Source organism: Ctenocephalides felis, unplaced genomic scaffold (assembly GCF_003426905.1).
Source record: "Ctenocephalides felis isolate EL2017-DRISC unplaced genomic scaffold, ASM342690v1 CF-g0.4_SCAFFOLD_01886, whole genome shotgun sequence".
In the NCBI taxonomy this organism is placed as follows: Eukaryota; Metazoa; Arthropoda; class Insecta; order Siphonaptera; family Pulicidae; genus Ctenocephalides; species Ctenocephalides felis.
In genome coordinates, this window is record NW_020538040.1 from 59,417,202 (window position 1) to 59,438,466 (window position 21,265).

General features: G+C 28.9%; 2 protein-coding genes across 2 annotated transcripts; both read right to left on the reverse strand.

Annotated features, from left to right (window-relative positions):
• Positions 1 to 2,930: 2,930 nt before the first annotated feature.
• Positions 2,931 to 4,551, reverse strand: LOC113375155 (nuclear pore complex protein Nup98-Nup96-like). Its single transcript, XM_026615105.1, has 5 exons — positions 4,494 to 4,551; positions 3,984 to 4,155; positions 3,410 to 3,571; positions 2,993 to 3,050; positions 2,931 to 2,946 (listed from the first exon to the last, which is right to left on the reverse strand). Exons 2-5 carry the CDS (start codon positions 4,087 to 4,089, stop codon positions 2,931 to 2,933), a joined length of 342 nt encoding a protein of 113 aa, XP_026470890.1. The 5' UTR covers positions 4,090 to 4,155; positions 4,494 to 4,551.
• Positions 4,552 to 9,672: 5,121 nt separating this feature from the next.
• On the reverse strand, positions 9,673 to 14,726 carry LOC113377834 (SEC14-like protein 2). Its single transcript, XM_026618267.1, has 9 exons — positions 14,650 to 14,726; positions 14,107 to 14,150; positions 13,914 to 14,031; positions 12,860 to 13,069; positions 12,166 to 12,246; positions 11,890 to 12,089; positions 10,817 to 10,959; positions 10,093 to 10,244; positions 9,673 to 9,855 (listed from the first exon to the last, which is right to left on the reverse strand). Exons 1-9 carry the CDS (start codon positions 14,663 to 14,665, stop codon positions 9,731 to 9,733), a joined length of 1,089 nt encoding a protein of 362 aa, XP_026474052.1. The 5' UTR covers positions 14,666 to 14,726; the 3' UTR covers positions 9,673 to 9,730.
• Between the last annotated feature and the right edge of the window lie 6,539 nt (positions 14,727 to 21,265).

The following is a 21,265-nucleotide window of genomic DNA, read 5'->3' on the forward strand; positions in this document are numbered from 1 at the left end:
GACAAAAATAATTATTCCATTATATTCATGGTAACGAAACATCAACTAAAAAAAATTTTAATAATTGAAACCTAATTTAGAAGATAGTTTGATTATTACTTGAAAATTAAGAAAAAGATTTAAACTAAAATTTAATGTTCTAAAAACTAACAAAAATGTTTTGAGAGGCCATACTTGCCCAATCTGTGTTGTAAGAGTATTATTTGTTCCAAAAGTATTTGTACTGCAAATAACCCAGTGCTACTTGGATTGTTGTGCCAAACAATCCACCAGGTTTGCTGCTGTGTTAGTACCTCCAAATAATGAATTTGTCGTTCCTCCTAGATTAAACCAGTTCCTGAATATCAATTCATTAAGCATTTATGTATGACTATGTAAAATAAATGAATTATATTTTATCATTTTTCTAATTCAATTATAATGATGAAGAATAAAAAAAATTCATCTTGTCAAAGATAACTTAAAAAATAATAAATATAAATAGATTTATCTAAAAGCAGTTCGTCTTATGAGAATTTATTGAAATGCTATGTTAACTGTATGGCCGTGTTGTATTTTACAAAATAAAACTTCTTACCTAAAGTGGTGTTGGTAGAAGTGTTTCCAAAACCAAAGTGCTAGTTGCTGGTTTGTTAAATGTATTATTAAATAAAGAGTTTGAAGTAGTTGTTTGACCAAATCCTCCAAAACCAGTACTAGTGGCTGGTGTCCAAACCTACAAAAAATTTTATGTCATAAGCTAATAGTTTTTATTACAATTAATGCATCGTCTTTTTTTCGATATAAATTTCAATTAGTCAATTATGATAATTCAAATATATTTTATGTAATGTATATTAATAAATAAAAAAATAAATATATATATATATATATATATATATATGATAAGTAAATACCTGTATTTGTTGCACCAAATCCAGTAGTAGCTGGCTTGGCACCAAATAAGCTTGAAGTAGCTGTAGTTGTTGTTGCTGTCTGACCAAAAGCTCCAAATCCTGTGCTGGTTGAAGCAGGCATATTGAAAGGGCTACCTCCAGGCTTAGCACCAATAAACCAGTTGACTGCAAGATTCAATAAAAGTATCATGCTTTTAACTATCATTTTAAGTAATAATTTAACTCTAAAAAGTTGAAAGAAAGAACCTATACCTGTGTAGTGGGTGTTCCAAAACCACTAAAACCAGGAGTAGTTGTGCCAAATGTACTTGTGGCAGGTTGTCCAAAAGTCCAGTTTGTGGTGTGCTGGTTCCGAATGGTTTTGCTTGAGTGCTAAAATTAAATAGTCATTTAATATATATGAAAAAAAAAAAACTTCAATTTTCAATGTATACAAACTGACTTAGCTCCAAACGTATTTGTATTGAAAGAAAATGCAGATGTAGTGGTTGCAGCTGGTTGAGCGCCAAATGCTGTAGTAGGTTGGCACCAAATAATGAACTAGTTCCAGACTGTGTAGTTGCTCTCCAAATGCAGGAGTTGTGCTACCAAATCCTAAAAAGTTTCAGTAAATTATAAGTTTAAAAGCATAAAAATTTAAAATGGCTTAAAATTACTGTGGTTAACAATAACAATAAATACACAAATAATTTAAGAAACTTAAAATTTAAAATAGAATATTTTAATTTACCTAAAGCTGGAGTAGTTGAACCAAATAATGACTTATTTTCTTGTTGCCCAAATATTCCTCCTGTTGCTGGAGTAGAAGTAGCTTGCTGACCAAAAAGACCTGTTTGAGGTTGAGCCATACCGAAAGGACTAGAAGTGCCAATGCCACCAGATTGAGGACCTTTGCGATTAGCCATATAATCTTCAAGTCGTAATTCTTCTAAAGATTTGCCTTCATATTCCTAACACAAAGTATTGTTACCATATAAACAATAATCTATCAATCTAATTACTAACTATTAAAATACAAAAACATACTTGGATATAAAAATTTATTTCATACTCAACCTCTGAAGTAGCTATGAGGAATATATACAATATCAACATATTTGAATGAGAAGAATGGAAGCAGAAAGAGGTCATAAATATACTATCTATTTTTTCTTTACTAAGGAGTGCATTGCACGACAAAGAAGGCCACTTTTGAAGTTAAAAATATGGGAAAAATATAGGAAGCTTACCTTCATACATGTAATACAATGATGTTTCGTATTTATTGAAGTGCTTTGTCCACTTTTAACCATCATATCAGTACCCGTGACTGATAACTTGATCACTGTCCCAGTAGAACCACTTGCAAAACCTATATACAAGTTGTTTTACACTAGTTCAAAATCTGTTTACATATCTTATTTAATTATCAAAAAATAAATAATAATTACAAATTGCATATTTACTGCAATTTGCAAACTCAGAAAAATTGGAAACAAAATGTGTCTTAAACTGATGAGAAACATCAATCTGTCGATTTTTAATGCAACTGTAATAAACTGTATTTCTGAATTTCTTTAGCAGAATTAAAATACACACTAACAAAGGATGATATATTTTATAATGTAAAATTTTTACAACTTGATGATAAATCAAAATAATATATTTTAAAATAAAAATTATTAGATATTTTTGCAAATTTGATATGTAAATTTATTTTCATTCACAACATAATTGTCTAGTCAGTACAATAACTTTCTGAAATTTATAACTTGCCATAAAACTATCTTAAAAGATTTTATGATATTTTTCATGTAAATGTTTGAAAGATTTGATTTTATGTTAGTTGAACATTCTCAAAATTTAAGTTTAAAAAAAGCATTTACTACTAAGTACAAAAGTAATCTTACTAGTATTCCCAAACAAGCCTGTGCCAGGTTGAGTAGTGGCGCTTTGACCAAATAAACCAGTAGTAGTAGGAGCTTGAGTTGAAGCAGTTTGTCCAAATAGACTACCAGTAGATGGTGTAGCACCAAACCCAAAAGTAGACCTTTATTAGGTTGACCAAAAGCTGATGTTGTTGTGCCTGCACCAAATAAGCTACCAGAAGTACCTGCTGCTGATCCTGGAGCATTGCCACCAAACAAGAAGTGCTTGCAGCTGGCTGGCCAAAACCTTAAAATGAAGACACGATATGTATTTGACAATATTGAAAATTCAATAGAAGAAAGCAAACATTTATTCCAATAAAAAAATAATAAATTGTATACAGGACATAACCACTGAATATATTTCAGACATAAATAAATTTTAAGTGAGTCTTGACAATAAGTTTTGTTCAAATATAATAACCATTACTAGGTGTATGTGGTATATTACCGAAGGCAAGTTGTATAGAGTTCCCAATTTGTGTATATTAACCAAGAATAAATTTGAAACAAATGCATGATCGACTTGTATTAATTCATTATGAATGCAATCTTTCATTAATTATTTGACACACTTAATCTTTGATGTTATGTACATGTACATACCAAATGATTGTGTAGTAGAGGGTGCCCCAAAAGCAGGTGCAGCGGCTGGAGTTCCAAATAAGCCAGTTGCTGGCTGAGCTGCATTACCAAATAGGGATGTCGAGGAAGTACTAGCTCCAAACACAGTAGGGGTTGCACTAAACCCAGCAGTTGCAGGTTTTCCTATTGTTGACAAAATAGCTTAATATTTGTAATAATTGAACAATAATTTTAGAAATAATTAGAATAATAATGCAATATACATGTGATTAGATATTAATTTGGAAATATGAACACACAGCAATCTTTTTACACTTATTTATTAAATAATTTTGATTTTACAAATGTTTTGAGACTAGGCTTGTCTCATCCTCAGTGCAAAATCATTTATAATAATTAAAATATGGATGTAGAAATACATGCTAACTGTTACATAAAAGTTACGGACCTAGTCTCGAAACGTTTGTAAAATTATTACAATTAAAAGTAGTGTTCATATTTCCAAATTAATATCTAATCACTCATAATACTTTTGATATATATATATATATATATATATATATATATATATATATATATAATATGTGCTCCTTACCAAAAGTTGATTGTCCAAATGGACTAGCATTAGAAGGAGTGCCGAATGTGCCAAATCCTGTCGTACTAGTTGAAGTACCAAAACTCGGTTTAGCACTTCCAAACATTTTGAAATGAATTTGAAACTAAGTTCTGAACTAGATGGTTTTCCTATGAAGTTTTGTTCTCATAACCTAAAGAATTTTTGATATAACAAAATTATGCATTGACTTTAACATAAATATGTACTAACTACTTACTACAAAGAAAATCGTGCGAAAATATACTAAAAAATTTGCTTTATGCCAGTATATAACTGTCATCAGAAGGTTTCGTATTATAGTGCAATAAGTAGCATCAAGGATATTGAACATATGAAATAAATACAAGTAAATATTAAAATAAGAATTATGTTAAAAAAAGAAATGCACAAATACCAAGATTATTAAATTAATTGCTTAACAATATCAACAAGTTCAGGCGCAAAACATTATTGTTAAAAACGTTTTATTTTAAATCGCATTAAGTTTACCTTAAGAAAGCGCATATGATATCATAAAATATATAATCTATATAAATGAACACAAAATACAATATGTAAAATACTTATTACACTAATTTTGAATATATAATCACAATAAAAACACATCTATCAAAATTTCACTCTAGAAAATAAACCAAAGAGACTGTTTGTAACAGAATTTTTCGACCATACCATGACTCCATACCATAGAAACAAAAACACGCCAGACAGATGGTATCATACTCCTCTTTTATCTATGGATGGCGCGTAACCATAGATAAAAGAAGAGTATACAACCATAGATAAAATATAAATAAGCATAGATAAAAGAAAAGTATACTTTTTATCATAGATAAAAGAAGAGTATATTTATGTATGCTTTTTATTTATTTAAAGAGAAGTGTACTCATAGATAAATAGGTATAAAAATGTATTTTCTATTTTCTTCAACAAAGAAAAATTGAACTCGAACGTGGATAAGGAAACTCGAACATGGATAAGGAACTCGAACATGGATAAAGAACTCGAACATATATTACGAGATGTTAAGGAACGTTTGACTTTGAAGGTGATTTGTAAAAAAAAAAAGTAGGAAAGTGAACGAGCTAAAACTGTTCTATTCAATAAATTAGACTTATGAGATCATTATAGATTAAAATTTTTCGGCGTAGAATTTTATTTATAGAATTAATCGGCATTTTGCGGTACCACTAGTTTGTCTCTAATTCCGTGATAAAATTCGGCTCGTGACATAATGCCCGGAAATAAGTAACAAAAATTGTGTACTTTCTTACGAGTGGTCATTTCAAGCCCAAATATTAGGGTTAATAATTAAAAAAAAACATATACCGTAATTACGTTACAGTATTCTGTAGTCATTACCAATCTTATTAACACCAGAAACACTTCCGAATTTAATCACAGATGAAAATAAAAGACAAAAATATTTCAAGTCTACTTTTCGTAATTGCGGGATAATCACGGAATCATAGATAGTGGAAAAGTATAAGAAGAAGAAGATCACGGAATCACCCTAGATAAATAAGCATAAATCACGTTCACTGGCTCAGTTGTGTGAACCTAATTAGGTAAGTCATGAAATAGACAATTTGTTGACAAATGTATGCTCGAATTAACTATAAAACTAATCTCTTATTAATACTGATCAATAATTTCACAAATTTGAATCGATTAAAAGCTTATCGGCATCGAATAAAAACCTTAAGCAATGGAACCGCCATATTAACCTAGCTAACAAGCTAGTACAGAGTGGCAATCGGGTTACGACCGATGCGCTCAAAAGCTTTTACGGCTACAAAAACTAATATTTAAATTCGAAAATCGTGCTATTTTGTTGAGATTCAAATTTTAATTGATGTGCTATTGTATATAATTATTATTTACCGATGGTTTTCTTATTTTGCGATCGAAATGAAAAACTCCCGGAATAATGTACATTTACCTTACTCTTCTTTCTGGATCTGAATATAATTCAGTCCATAGATAAATAAGATAAATAAACATAAAATAGATCATTCGGCCACTCAGCACATTTGACATTCCTCAATATTCAAAACTTCGACAAACTAATACCATGTAATTTTTTTTGAAATAAATGTGAAATTGAAAAGCAGCGGCAAGTTCATAAAAATGTCAATAAAATCGACATGCCTCTACATGGTGGCCAATTGATGAAACTCGTTGCCCTGGCGACAAATGTTTTTTGATTCTGCTCTCATGTGCTGGCAAGAGAAGCTTAGGATAAAATCAGGGCAATAAGTTTTACAGAGAAGAGCTTGCCCGCTTCTTATTTCTAACGTTTTTTAAATGTAATGTAAAGAAGGTATTAAAGTAATAAGACATTTTTGGCAAAACCCTCAGTGCACATAATGTGTACTGCATAATTCAAATTTGGATATTTTATTTCTTAAAATATTAACTTTATTAGATAGTATTAAAATTTTTAGAACAACTTACGTTTTATGTAACATTTTGAATTTTCTTCGACAACTACATTCCTATCCACCGCATAAAAAATTCAATATAACGAACTTGTTTATTATATGTAATAGATTATGAAATTTATTTAATATTTAATATTTAATAATTTATTAATTATTTGTTGTGTGACTTCTTTTATACGTTCCCAAAAGCCGCACAAAAACAGGATCTAGTTAGAAGTATTGTTATAACTATAGTTATTTAATTTTGCACATTGTGATTTATTACTTCATTAGTATACTGAGTTTATTACTTTATTAGATAGATTCGTGTCTAAATTGTTACATAACCACTTACATAATATGCAGATTTAAAAAAAAATGAAACAATCTGTTTTAGAGATTTATTTTTATTTATTTTATACGTTAACACTATTACATATAGATTCTTCTTCATTACTCCCCTTAACACGTTGACTGCGGGTGTCGACAATGTGTCAACATCCCCTTCTTCTCTCCTGTTGCGGCTGTCGAGAATACAATAAATATTTTAGAGCAAGTTTAAATGTCAATTGTTACTTTCAACCTCATAAATTGTTACAACCTTTTGCACTTTTATAAAAAATAAACAAAACACAAACAAAAATAAACAAAAAGATCATCTATTTTGATGTGGCTGCCGACAAGGTATCGACAGCTTTCGTTCTTCAAAAGAAGAAAAATACTTCATAATATAATCGAATTAGAGGAAAACCAAACTGTTTTGCAAATAAAACGTTTTAGCATAGGAAAACGATATGGCTCCAAAGACCTCCGCAGTCAACGTGTTAACCTGCTCACAAACCATTCTGTAGTGCGAAATCATCGCTTTCGATTTTGCTTAAAAGCAAACCTCGATTTTATTTCATTTACCAATTCGGTTAGTTCCTGCATTTCTCTGGTGCGCAATTTTTCCAGTAGTTTTTCTACTGGAAACAACTCCTCACACGTCGCTTATCATATTCACATATTCTCTTTATTCACTTTGATTTTTAATAAGATTTAGTAAGATTTTTCCTATTGCATAATTATTAACTTCCCGAAGGAGAAGTTTATGTTTTCATCAAAAAATCCGATCCGCTAATTTTATGTTTTCTCGACGTTTCAAGCCATTCTGAATCGAATGAGACCAAATTTGGAAAAAGTATGTATGTGTGTGTGTGCGTGTGCATCAACAGATTTTTTGCCGTAAATCGCCGTTTTCTCAAAAACGGCTAGACCGATTTCAAAAATTTAAAAGCCATTCGATGTATCTCGATGAGGACTATTGTGTGTCAGTGCGACGATCGGCCAAGCCGTTTCTTCGTAAATAGCAGAAAAGTGAAAAACTTTTCTTCCACGTTTTAGCTCGCAATTCTGAATCGATTTTGAAAATTCAAAAATCGTTCGAAAGATATTGGTTGGGAATCGACCTGATTAGTTTTTGGTAGAGATCGGCCGGGCCGTTTTCTTGTAATAAGGTGTTAAAAAATTTTTTTTCGTCGATTTTTATTATTATTTTTTTGACGGTAGATACTATAGTCTTCTAGATCATACTAAAATATTACGGCCCTACGACAACTCGTTTAGCTTTAAAAGTTCGTCAAAGTTTGCAAAAATTAGTATGGTCTTTTTGGCATTTGTCAAAATTAAAACTTTCATCGACGTTTGCTCAAAAACGCCTAAACCGATTTCAGAAATTTGAAAACCATTTGATGTATCTCGATGAGGATTATCGTTTCTCAGTTTTGTGCGACGATCGGCCGAGCCGTTTTCTTGTAATTTGGAAAAAAATGTTAAACTTTTCGTCCACATTTAAGCTTATACTACCGAATCGATTTTAAAAAATCAATAATTGTTCGAAAGATATTAGTTGGGAATGATACTAATTAGTTTTAGGTGAAAATCTACCGAGCCGTTTTCTTGTAATTAACTGTTGATAAAAAAATTTAAGCCGATTTTCGTAGAACTTTTTTTGGCGATATATATCATGGTCTTACAGAACTTACTGAAATATTACAGCCTTACAACAAGTAGTTTAATTTTAAAAATACATCAAAGTTTGAGAAAATGAGTAGTTCTTGTGACATTTGTTAAAATTAAAATTAGATGATTTACTTGGTATAACGATAGAGTACTTGGTCTTAATGAACATACTAAACAATTAAAGTCCTACAAAAAACTGGCTCAATTATAAAAATTATTGATTTTTGAAAATTTGCTTTTAAAAAATACTCCGACCGGGTTGACGTGTTCGATTTTCAATAATGTGTAATAAATCCACTTCGAATACTTTTAACTACTCATAAATTAATTTACCTATCATAGATTAAGTCGATTATTTACACAAATCGGGAATTCATGTAACTTGCCTCAAGGCAAAATACCAATACCAACTAGTTTAATATGGTATTCATCGCCTTTTTGCTCCAACAATCTGAATTTTTTTTGTGATCAATCATTACTCTTTTGCCACTGTTCTTTTTAATTTTTTAGGTTTCTAATAAGATGAAAATCTGTTTCTTTCAAGTCGCCACCGTCTGAACCGCTTGTATTAAGATATCAAAGCCAAAGCTCTTTCTAGGCATTTAAATCTGCGTTTATGTCGATTGCAAATTGGACCAGATTTGACTTTGACTTATTCTGGTTCTTCATGCTACTTATACAAAGGGAAAAGAAATCTAAGTAGTACTTTTTGTTTTCTTTCTTTTTATTTAAATAATTTTTTATATTTCCGTTTGAATTTGTTTTGTTTCAGAATTTTTTATAATTGTATATCAAAATTAAAGTGTGATTTCGTAGGTTTATTCTATCGATTAATCGATCCGGTCAATTTTTCGCGTGTTTATTCATGAACGAAAACAGACACATCGTTAGTTAAGTCAGATAGAATAAATTAGAAATTAGAATGCTGTAAGGTAGTAAGCTCAAGTGCAGACCTAGAAAAAAACTAGAAATACAGATTGATTAAAAAAAAGATAAATAGCTAAATTAAAGGTAGGCTATATAAAATTATTGAGAATTGCCACCTTGAAGTAAAAAAGATGAAAATAGAAACGCGCAGCTGTTTGTTTCCGCCGCTGTGAAAATTTGTTTGTTTGTAAAACATTTAAAACAAGTCGGTATTAATTTATATATGATAGTGTTAATTATATTATCAATTAGAAATTGTGCATATGTACAATATAAAAATATATTTTTCAAATATAAATTAAAAATAATCACTTAATTTGTCTTAGTGCTTAACATCTTATTTATTAGATAAACATTTGTAACTTTGAATCACACTTAAAATGAAGAAATTTCGTTTTCTTGATTTGTAATTTCAGGATTGACTGGAGGTGTCAGCATTACTGAATACTGCAGTTTCTTATTTCTCAGCACTGAGTACGAATTATCAAATATGACTGTATCTAAAATGATAAATATTAATATGAATATACATGTATATATATATATATATATATATATATATTATAATATAATAGTACATATAATATTATAGTACAAATATACAAATGGGTTATTGATTGATTTTTTTTAAAATAAACTAAGCAGACAAACCCCGCCTAAAACTCGCAAAGTGGATAAATTTTAATTAAGCCCCAAAAATTAAAGACATTTTTATACTTTTTTCATATTTAACTTACATGTATTATCAGGTTCCGTTTCAATAAAGCCAATTTCGTCAAAATGGTTAGCACCAACTCTTGCTGTAGGTATCACAACATTTTTGGATCCATCTTTATTTTTCTTTTCAACTCCAAAGGCAATATCATGACCTTCAGTTTTAAAGTCCCATCTAAAGATATATTAAAAATTAGTAATATCTTTATGCCATTTTAAAACAATAGTTTTTTGACAATAAATCTGGATGTCAGGTATCCTAGATATTTTTTATAAATATTTGTGCATCCAGAAGAATTTCAATTGTCGAGAAATGTTATTGCAATAGGAGGCGTTCACTAATCACGTGAGCGAGTTTTTAAGGATTTTCGGACCCTCCCCCCCCTCGGTGATACATGGTGATATTCAAAATTACCTCCCCTCCCCCACCAAAGATCACGTGTATTTTTAGTTACGTTAAAAAACTGTAAAATTTTAGAATTTTTTTTGAAAATGTTTGATTTAAAAAAAAATAGTTAAAAAATAAGTACACGTGATATCTTATTATACCCCTCCCTCTCCCGCGTAATATTTTGTGATTTTTTGTCAAACCCCCCCTCCCCCTAAAAACCTCGCGTGATTAATCGACGCCCCCAATATGTTATCATATGTATCTGCACTCAATATAAGCAATATAATTGATGAAAGAAAAATATGATACTGCATAAAGATGACAGATTATAAAACTCTAATTCATATAATTCTCACTTCAAGAAACATCCAGATTCACTACAATGAAAATCTATAGTAAATTTATCCCCTCTATTGATTGTGACTTCCTGGTAATCCTCCTGTGGTCCATCTACATTTTCTAGATAATATTCTTTGTCAACTTTTCCGCCTTGTCTTATCTGAATAAATAAAATTGAAGTATTCAGTGATTTTATCAAATTGAAATAAATTTACATTACATTATACAAATATTTCCTAAAGTATTCACACAGTACACAGTACATAGTTTATTTAGAGAGCAAAAATATTAAAATCTGAAGATGCAATAGTTTTTGACCGGAAACTAGGTTCCATGCTAATCTATGCCAAACTGTAAATTTTTCAACAGAGTTTTTGAAATCTCACCCGATTCGCCAAACATGCAACAAAATAATTGAAAAATGATTGTTCGGCTTGTAATTCTTGCTTCGTAACTTATAAATTAATGAAAAATATGTTAATAATATATAAAAACCTTGAATAATCAATCAAATATGCCAATTCAATTTATATGGAATCAGTTCCAGATTAGGCTGGGACTTGCAGTGACTATTAAATGTCCCAGAAATATTTATATGAGGCATGCGTCGCAGTGGGTGAACCGTCAATTTAAAATGTGTTAGCTGCCTATTTCACTTATATGCTACACACTTCTACATTTATAATCAGCTAGTTATTTTTTATACTAATTTTTTTCTAGAAATATTTTTGATGGCTAAACAACGTTTGCCGGGTTACCTAGTCTAATATAAAAATATCAGTACGCGTATGCGTTGGCGAAATCATGGTTTGAGAGACCCTTGTTTTTCCTAGTTTCGAAAACTGTTAAATTAGTTTTGCCGAATTATAGTTAATATAGTGTATTACATTTATTGCTAATAAAATGACAAAAAAATTATATAAATTTTAAATAATTAGAAGCCTTGTGAAGCCACTGAAAAATATGGTAAAATGTTACATTAATTTTAACAAAATTAATGAAAAAACAAATTATTGAATTAACGCATCATATAAAAATAATTATATTTATTTTATTATTTACGAAAGATGTATTGAACATGCGCTTTTACCCTGCTTGGGCATCTGGGATCACCATCTGGATCAACCTGCTCTCCACCATAGTGTTTTGGTAACTGCGAAGCAGGAACTTGTTTCAAGATAGCCTTTTGCCATTTATTGCGATTAGTATCCATTATTTGAATTTTGCTAATAGTTATTTCATTCATAAAGCCTTTGACCACATTGAATGCTAAACTAAATACCTTTGGTGCTACAATGCAAGGTGACATTAATTTAGATACATGTTGCCAAAATATTTTTTATAAAGTATTTATAACACAACATACCATTAATAATATAACATATTTTTAGGATTTCAGGATAGTTAGCTTCATACATTTTTATTAAAGTTATCACAGCTTCCGCAGCTGTAAATAGAAATCAAAATAAATAAATATATAAAATAAATATTAATTCTGAAACTTATAGAATTCAATTTTACACCTATTTAAAGCTCATTTTTATGCACAGGTATATTATACGTCTTATCCTATATTTTTATTCAAAAGCCGTATGATTCGAATTGATTGAGAACTAATTGAACAAAAGATTTGATTTTTGCACTAAATCATTTCAGTTCCTAAAACTCTCTAAACTATTTTGCTGTAATAGATCAAATTCAATTCATCGTCATTGCCAATAAGAACTAATTTCATTTTTTAGAGGTTTGGTAATAATCACTTATTTTATAATAATACAAATAATCAATACCTTATCATGTTAACATATATATCTTACAGTTGCAGTTCATATATTTTATCTAGTAACTATTTGCAACTCATTGTCAGAACAAAAGTAGTAAATATGATAATGGACGAGGCATGATAACCAAAACAATAAAGCATTTTAAACTGTGAAGAAATAAGTTTTTTCACCTTGACATTTGATAGCTAGTAATAAATCAGTTATAAAATAAATTGTATTGAACGATAAATAGAAACTGAAGTAAATCCATATTTCTCTTATATATTATTTTCTCACCAGGCCTCCATAAAAATGGTTTTATGCTAAACCCTTCCATATCGATGATTCCAATAACCTGACTTGCAGCTTCTCCATGTAATTTTCTCTGTTGTTTTGCAATCTCTAAGTAATTTTCTAAATACAGAATAACTGTTCTGAAGAAATCATTTTTATTAGCCGAATGCAGAAGTCCAGTTATGTCCAATCCAATGAATGGAAGAATTATAACTAAAATTATTTTAAATCATGTTAACATATAACTTACAGTTGCAGTTCATATATTTTATCTCGTAACTATTTGCAACTCATGCAGTAGCAGTAAATATGATAATAGTCGAGGCATAAATCAAACTACAAGTGTATTGTTAATTTATAATAAACTAATATCTATAAACTATAGATTTTGTTTTAACAATGCATATGTCAGCGAATAACAATTTGGACATAAATCCTTTAATTTGTATAATGCAAATAACGATGAGAAAAATAAATGAGTAAGAGATGTTGTAAAACACATTAATTTTTAAACATTGCATAGCATTTACCCAGTTAACTGCCATTGACGAATATGCTCGTCATGAAGTGGCAAAATTTTGTGTATTGACGAGTATACTAGTCATGTCTATAAAACTTTGATCATTGGTTATTGCAATTTTTGAAAAAAAGTAAGCAAAATTTTTTTAAGGATATTTAGTATATTTTGAAGCTATGATTTTTATGACCAAGGAATTTTACATCGATTTTGATGACACAAAAATGTGCACGTAGTTCAATGAGACCGCCACAATTAACTGGTTACTACATAATAATTTTCCGTAATTTATATTTAAATATATACTCGTGAATAATACATTAACAATAATTAAATATTTTGAAATTAATGTGATACAAATTACAATGAAATGTTTACATACAAGCAAAGCTTTAAGACTTGTGAAAGTCATAACGATAACGTGTTCCATAGCTGTACATGATTTTTATTATTTAAAAAGTAATAATAATAAATAGCAAATAAAAGAATAATATAATCGTTTGCACATATATATTATTATTATTTCAAACAGTTAATTACCGGGAGCTCCGTCCTTATCATATCCGGAAAGTCCACTTGGAAAATATTTTACTAGAACCTCAGGTGCTTTCCAGTCTTTGAGTGTGTCTACTTTCCAAAATACCCGCCAACTCATTGACTGAAAATTAAATTTGGTTTTATAATAAAAATGATTTTTATATAAGATGTGTTATTATTTATCTATTTAACTTACATCACGCAGCATTTTCTCGGCGGCATCCGAGTTCCAATTCCTTGCTAAAATTACAACAGTTTATATATATATATATATATATATATATATATATATATTCATATATATACATATAGATGTGTGTATATATATACAGTAGAATCTCGACTATCCGACACTTCGATACTCCGACACCTCCCATAATCTAACATCATCAGCGATCGAAGCGCTGGACAATTTTGTGGAAATTAATTGAAAATTTTTCCGCTATATAAAACTTTTTCGCTATATTCCAGTAATTTGAACAATCCACTAATCCGACAGCATCTGCTTTTCAATAGTGTCGGATTAGCCAAATTCTATTGTATATGTATAAATACATATATATTTTCCAAATATTTTAAATAATAGAACATTTCAACTTTCTTGTGCATATCATCGATCGACAACAATATTTTATCATCAAATCAAAAAAAACTATTAATTAATAATGAATCATTAAATTTTTTTTTTGCTTTTCACGTTTTGTCTGATTTGAATAAATAATATAATGTCTTTACTAACCTTTAAGCCATCGCATCAAAAAATAATCGTCATGATCTTCTTTATTAATAATATCAGATACTTTCCGTCGAAACTGAAACAAAAATATTCAGGATTATTATGATAATTCTATATTATAACATGTTTTAAAATATAAAAAAATACATTTTTCAAATATAATTTTGTGTAGTTCAAGTCGTACTACTCGAATAAATGTGGTTATGTAGTATAAAAACAAACGTCCCGTAGCCATATAACTTTTTGAAGAGAAATAATACCATAGCAAATAATAATATAATATAAAAAATACTTGAAAATATGATTTCTTGGTTAAATATGATTGGAACGTTTATTGACTAGCAAATATACGTTCATTCAAATCAGAAGTCTGTTGTTAGTGCAGAATATATTGATCAAACAGTTTTTATTTGGTCATAGTTAATGAAGTGAAAACCAAATATAAATTATTTTCAAGTAATTTATAATAGATTACATGTGTAAAAATGGTAAACAGTCACGAGAGTCCAGGTATAATATTCCTAAATTTTATAAACTATTAGTTAAAACTAAATTAGACAAATGACCTAAATAGAAATCGAACTTTTCACTTATATATATTAGCAGCACCAAATAATATTTTAAAATATTATGTATTTATATTAGTGAATATGATACAAATTATAACTATACATATATCTACTACATTCAGTTATCACTTAATTTATTAACTTCCCGTAGGGTAAGTTATAGTAATCGCAAAAAAATCGAAAATGAAAATTTTTATATATCTTTACGTTTCAGAGGTTTCTGAACATTTTGGCATACCTTAGAAAAAATGGATGTATGTGTGTGTGTGTGTGTGTGTGTGTGTATGTATGTATGTATGTATGTATGTATGTATGTATGTATGTATGTATGTATGTATGTATGTACGTGTGTGTATGTATGTGCGGATACAAATTTTCGTCGACGATTTCGGGAACACGGATCAACCGATTTGAATAATTCAAAAAACAATCGATTCGTATTGATAAGGAGACGTGCTGATTAGTTTTTGGCAAAGGCAAGTCTAGCCGTTCCGAAGATACGGGGCAAAAAGTGCCAAAAACATTACCTCCGTTTTTAAGAGAACGGAGCGTCCGATTTGAATAATTCAAAAAACATTTTACTTGTATTGACAAGATGAAGAATTAATCAAATTTTCATGAAGGCAGGTCTAGCGGTTTCGGAGATCTAATGAAAAAAGTAAAAAAAAATGCCATTCGGCGGTTAAAAATGATCATTAGACATAAGCACATCAAATTGTCAGATATTTTATAGAGATTTTAACAATAAGTATAATTTTTTTTTACATTTCTGTGGGTTCCGTACCAATGCTTATGCGTTAGACGGCGGCGCGGCACCTGCGAGCTTTGAAATTTCGTCTCTATGCAGTTCAAGCAGTGCGATTGCTTTGAAAAAAGTTCAGAATTTTCAAAATATATCAAAATGAAGAGAACATTTTTTTTCAAAAAAATTTTTTGTTTTCAAAAAAAATTTTTTTCTCAAAAAAAATTTTTTTTCGAATAAAAAATTTTTTTTTTTCAAAAAAAAGTATTTTTTTGTCAAATTTATAGTTTCTCAAAAATCTATTTTTTTCGAAGTAAATTTTTTTCAAAAATGTTAATCGTTTTTAAAAAAATAATAATTTTTGGTACGGGAAGTTCCAGCAATTTGCCTTAAGGCACGATGCCCCAATTGCCTTAAGACAGAATTCCACTTACAGCTAGTTTCATCGAGGCTTTATTACAGCAATTTCGATAAAATAAAAATAAAGACTTTGATGACTTAAAAAAATATCTATAATTTACAAGTCACCAAACTGTGAAAATTATTTCAACTGAATGTGTTTTCTGAATATTCTTGTGTTTTATTTGCAAAATTCTGCGAAATAGTTCTGTTATTTAATTATCAAAATAATTAGAAAAAATGGTACAAAGGTCCAATTTGATCTTGAGCACAAAGAACACATGTCAAATAAACTGTCTGACTATGTTCAGTAAAACTCCCAGCTAATTTATCATTGTAAATATGCGTGTTTTTGCTGTTTAAAAAAATGTAACAATGGTTTTTTTCATTTGATAGGTGGTTTTTCTCCCGATAGCGACGTCGTAATAATCAAGGTGATTATTACATCTTTTACCCCCTACTTTCAAATACTGTTGTTAAAAAATTCTTAACTTATTTGATTTAAGATATTGGTGGTCGGCCTTTTTATTCGCGGACCTTTAAGCCCCGTTCTACGCTTCGTTAAAGTTTGCTTTAATAATAAAAAAGAAATATAATGACAAATGTACCAGCAAAATATATACTTTATTATCTATTCACTTATAATAAACTGTCATACTTTAAATAATTAAACAAAACAATAACTATTAATAATCGAAAATTTAAAATTAAATGGTATGCATACCTACTGTCAATTTTTTTAAAATTTATATACAACTAATATTTTGAATATTAATTTGAGTTTGTAAAAAAATGGCAACTGAAGAATTCAAAGTTATAGATGGTGAGCGATATGATTCATCAATATGGTTATAAAAAATAAGTTTCATTATTCTTTCCACGGTGCATTACATCGCTTTTTCTTAAATTAAACCAAAATACATTTAGTAACTTGTACAGATTATTTATATCTCTACCTCATTCACGGTATTATTAAATACATCACTATGTTTGAAAATACGAATTTAATTTATTCATAATAGTAGTGATTTATTTTAATATAGTCCAATAGTATTTACTAAATTTATAATCAAAACATTGATTCCTTAAATTAATTTAAGATAAGCAAATAATAGGATAATGTTTTTTTAAATCTTTCATACTCCTGCCGGCTTGTCCAAATAATTAAAAGGTAAACTTAATAAAATAAGTAATACTCTTAAAACATTTTTTTATTACTTCTAACTTCAACAATTAGATTATAACATCACAATCTGTAAGTATTGAAAATCAAAACAAAGGAAAAAAAAGAAAATAAATAGATAAATAGAGTAAGGCGAAGCACAAAGGTCCAATTTGACTTTGGCAATTATATTGTGAAAATCAAACCAACTATATCACAACAAATAACATATATCAAACGAACAACTATCTGACTGTGTTAAGAAAACATAAGCGACGTGAAATGGGACAGCCAGGTACCAAACAGATCCAATGTCTTATTTTAAAAGATTTTGCAAAAGAAATAATCATCAGCATATTTGGAATAACTATTTATTAAACTTATCTCTTGTAAAATTGCTTTTGCTAACTTAATTTACTTTTTGTTTTGCTAGTTTTTATAGTTTACACCTTTGTCAGAGTAGGGATCAGTTGGCCCTTCTACCCCACCCAAATTCAAACTTTTATGAAGATTATATAAAAAAACTATTGAATTTACCTTAAAAAGACAATACATCTTACAAAACAATTAAATAACATAACTATAAGTTATATTAAGGTCTTGTAAACTAAACAACAGTGCTCAAAACAAAAACTAACACAAAAAATACTTTTGTCATAAGAAACATGGTGATGGCTGGTTATACATCTTTTTCTTCTGCTTTAAAATATGGTTGTTAAAAGATATATAACATTGCATATTTTTGAGATATCTGTGGTGGACCTTTTTACCCGCAGACCTTTAAGCCGCTCTATTCTACTAGTGATAAATATGATAAAATAATAATAATAATAATCATATAAAAAATATTTTAACTTGTGTGCATCAATTTTTCGTATAGTACAGAAAAATTCATTGGACAGATGACTGTTAATATAAGACTATTAATTTATTATCGTTATTATCATTTAATTATTATATTGTATCTAATTTATCAGCTATAATTGTCATGTTTTTCAGGTCTACAAACAGTCTACATTTTCGAAGACGAAGATAGCGACAGGCCATTATCGGAACCTCCGTCCTCATCCGACGACGAAGATGATTTACTACAAGTAACAATGATTTTTTTTTCAAATATTTAATAATTATTATGAAGAAAATAAATGACCGATTGACAATATTTATTCAGAGACTAAGAAGTTATTGTGTCATTTGAGACACAATACCAACACGTATTGTTACATAACAATTTGTAGAAATAGATTGGTAATTATATCAATAAAATGGATTTCCGAATTTGATGTTTTTTTAAATACATTGAATGATTTATTCAGCTAAAATAATAATTATTCAATTAATCTTTTAATATTAATCTTTGAATATCAATCAATATCAAAAGGTTATGTAAATATATGAACTGTACAAACAGTTTTAATATCATTTTCACAAATTTATCCAAAAATCATAAAACAAGTAGATATTATATACATAATATTTTAACTAGCCCTGCAATATATTAACATACATATATTATATTGTGATTAATTTAACTTCTAATGTTCTTAGAAGCTTCTCCACAATCCTTTGTATGTACATACAATATAACATCGAGTTACTCATATATTTATTATTTATCAAGGTTAAAAAAACTGGGGACATCCCACCAGAGTACTGGCATATACAAAAATTGTTGAAATTTGTAAGAGCTGGAAATCCTACAGCCACTGTTGTCGCCCTGAGTTGTATACTGGACTACAATTTAGGATCTGATATGTGCCAATTAGCAGTAACGGTGAGAATAATAAAGAATGAAAATGCCATCACTTAATCAAATCTAAGTAACTAATCAAATGTTAAACAATAAAAAGATAATCCATCAGTTAATCCATTTTTGAAATGTCGGTGCAAAATTGTATCCGAGCGGATTCATTAACGCTACACATATGCTTGCAGAAATTAAGATTTTAATCGATCTTGATTGACACATTTGTAAAATATTACAAACACGCTCAGTTACAATACATATGGTTTTGTTAACAAGTTTCTCTACCCGATTCATTTCAAGAGTTCTTTTTAGGACGCAGGAGGTTTAGAAGTTTTGCTCAATATTTTAGAGACAACAGATGTCCAATCTCAATTAGGAAGCTTGTCAATTCTTTCTAAAATATCAGACAATGTCCATATTAAGCGAACATTAACTGATCTGATCTGGGTGGATCTGCTGTTTTGGTGAAGATATTGCAACACCCGGCAAAAGATCTTCAAATACTTGCTGCTGAGACTTTGGCTCATATTTCTAAAATCAAGACAGCCAGAAAAAAGGCAAGTACATACATTTTAGTAATTTACGATAAAAAGATTAAAACAACTAGCAATCAATCAATTATTTCTTAAAATATCTTCGATAATATTTTTAAGTTGAATGATAATAGTGCTCATAAATTAATCAATTAGATAAAAGAGCTATTGTCAATATTGTGATACACTTGAAATTATCAAACCTCGTAATCCTCAGATTTTTTTCAATATTAGTAGTTTTTTTATTATATATATATATATATATATATATATATATATATGTGAAAATTGAAAATATCTTATTGACATCTCTGATTATCAGTACTTTCGTAATCGCCAAAGAGATAATATAATCTGCATATCTCAGAAAATAACGCGTCATATTAATGATTTATCTGACGGCGCAAAATTTTCAATACTAAATAAATTTTAGATTATTAAATTTTCATGTTGGACGATATGAAATAATTTTTAATAACTTCCCGTATGGTAGGTTATTGAAATAGCTAAGAAATAGAAAATTTCAAGACCATCTGAACATTTTGGCATATCAAAACAAACAAAATACGTATTTTTATGTGCATTCATTTTGTATGAATCTGCCATTGCTGGATCGATTTGAATAGTTGAAATAATAATCTATTTATATTTTTAATGAATTTATATTTATCACCTAAACGGTTAATTAGTTTCTGAAATTTTGCGAACAAAATACTATTTCATACGTAGAGACATAAAAATCACATACATACATGTATATTTTTTGAGAATGCAAAACTTAAGTTTGAAATCATCAGAATATAAAAAATCTTTTTTTGTTATTTGTATTAATATGTGATGTTAAAAAATTGAGTTGTTAAAATTATCTAAAACAAAAAATAGACCGATTTAAATAGATGTGCCTATCGCAGTATTGCTCTACAGAAACATAAAGCAGATATGACGATATATCCGATTATCCCGTAAGCTTTGAAAACATAAAGCAGATATTATATATAATATTTGATTAGTATTAAACATGAATTGATTAAAAATTAAAAATTAAAGGTTCGTAACTGTGGCGGTATTCCTAAATTAGTAGACTTATTGGATATAAATCAAAAATGCATGAAGACAGCAAGGGAGCACCTCTCCGTTGATGATAATAATCAGGTAATTGTGCAGTTAACTCATTATACGAGGTCTGTTAAAAAGTTTTCGTAATTTTCGTTTTTTCAAAAAAAATTTATTTATTCGTCTACATTAATGTGGTCCCCTTCAAAGTAGTCCCCCCCAGATATAATACACTTATGCCAGCGTTTTTTCCAATTTTCGAAGCACCCTTGATATTCACTTTTTGATATGTCCTTGAGCACTCTCGGCGATTTTCTTCAATCGAGGAAAACCGCCGTCCTTTCATGGGTCTCTTCAACTTTGGGAATAGGAAAAAGTCACACGGAGCCATATCTGGTGAATTTTTGCACTTTG

Excerpts from the sequence above, each read along its gene's own strand:
- LOC113375155 (XM_026615105.1), bottom strand. The coding sequence starts at position 4,089 with ATGTTTGGAAGTGCTAAACCGAGTTTTGGTACTTCAACTAGTACGACA. Across the intron at positions 3,572-3,983 it reads ATTTGGACAATCAACTTTTG|GAAAACCTGCAACTGCTGGG; the intron begins GTAAGGAGCACA and ends TGTCAACAATAG. Across the intron at positions 3,051-3,409 it reads CTCTACTACACAATCATTTG|GTTTTGGCCAGCCAGCTGCA; the intron begins GTATGTACATGT and ends CTTCATTTTAAG.
- LOC113377834 (XM_026618267.1), bottom strand. Across the intron at positions 12,247-12,859 it reads ACCATTTTTATGGAGGCCTG|CTGCGGAAGCTGTGATAACT; the intron begins GTGAGAAAATAA and ends TTCTATTTACAG. Across the intron at positions 12,090-12,165 it reads AATATGTTATATTATTAATG|CACCAAAGGTATTTAGTTTA; the intron begins GTATGTTGTGTT and ends CTTGCATTGTAG.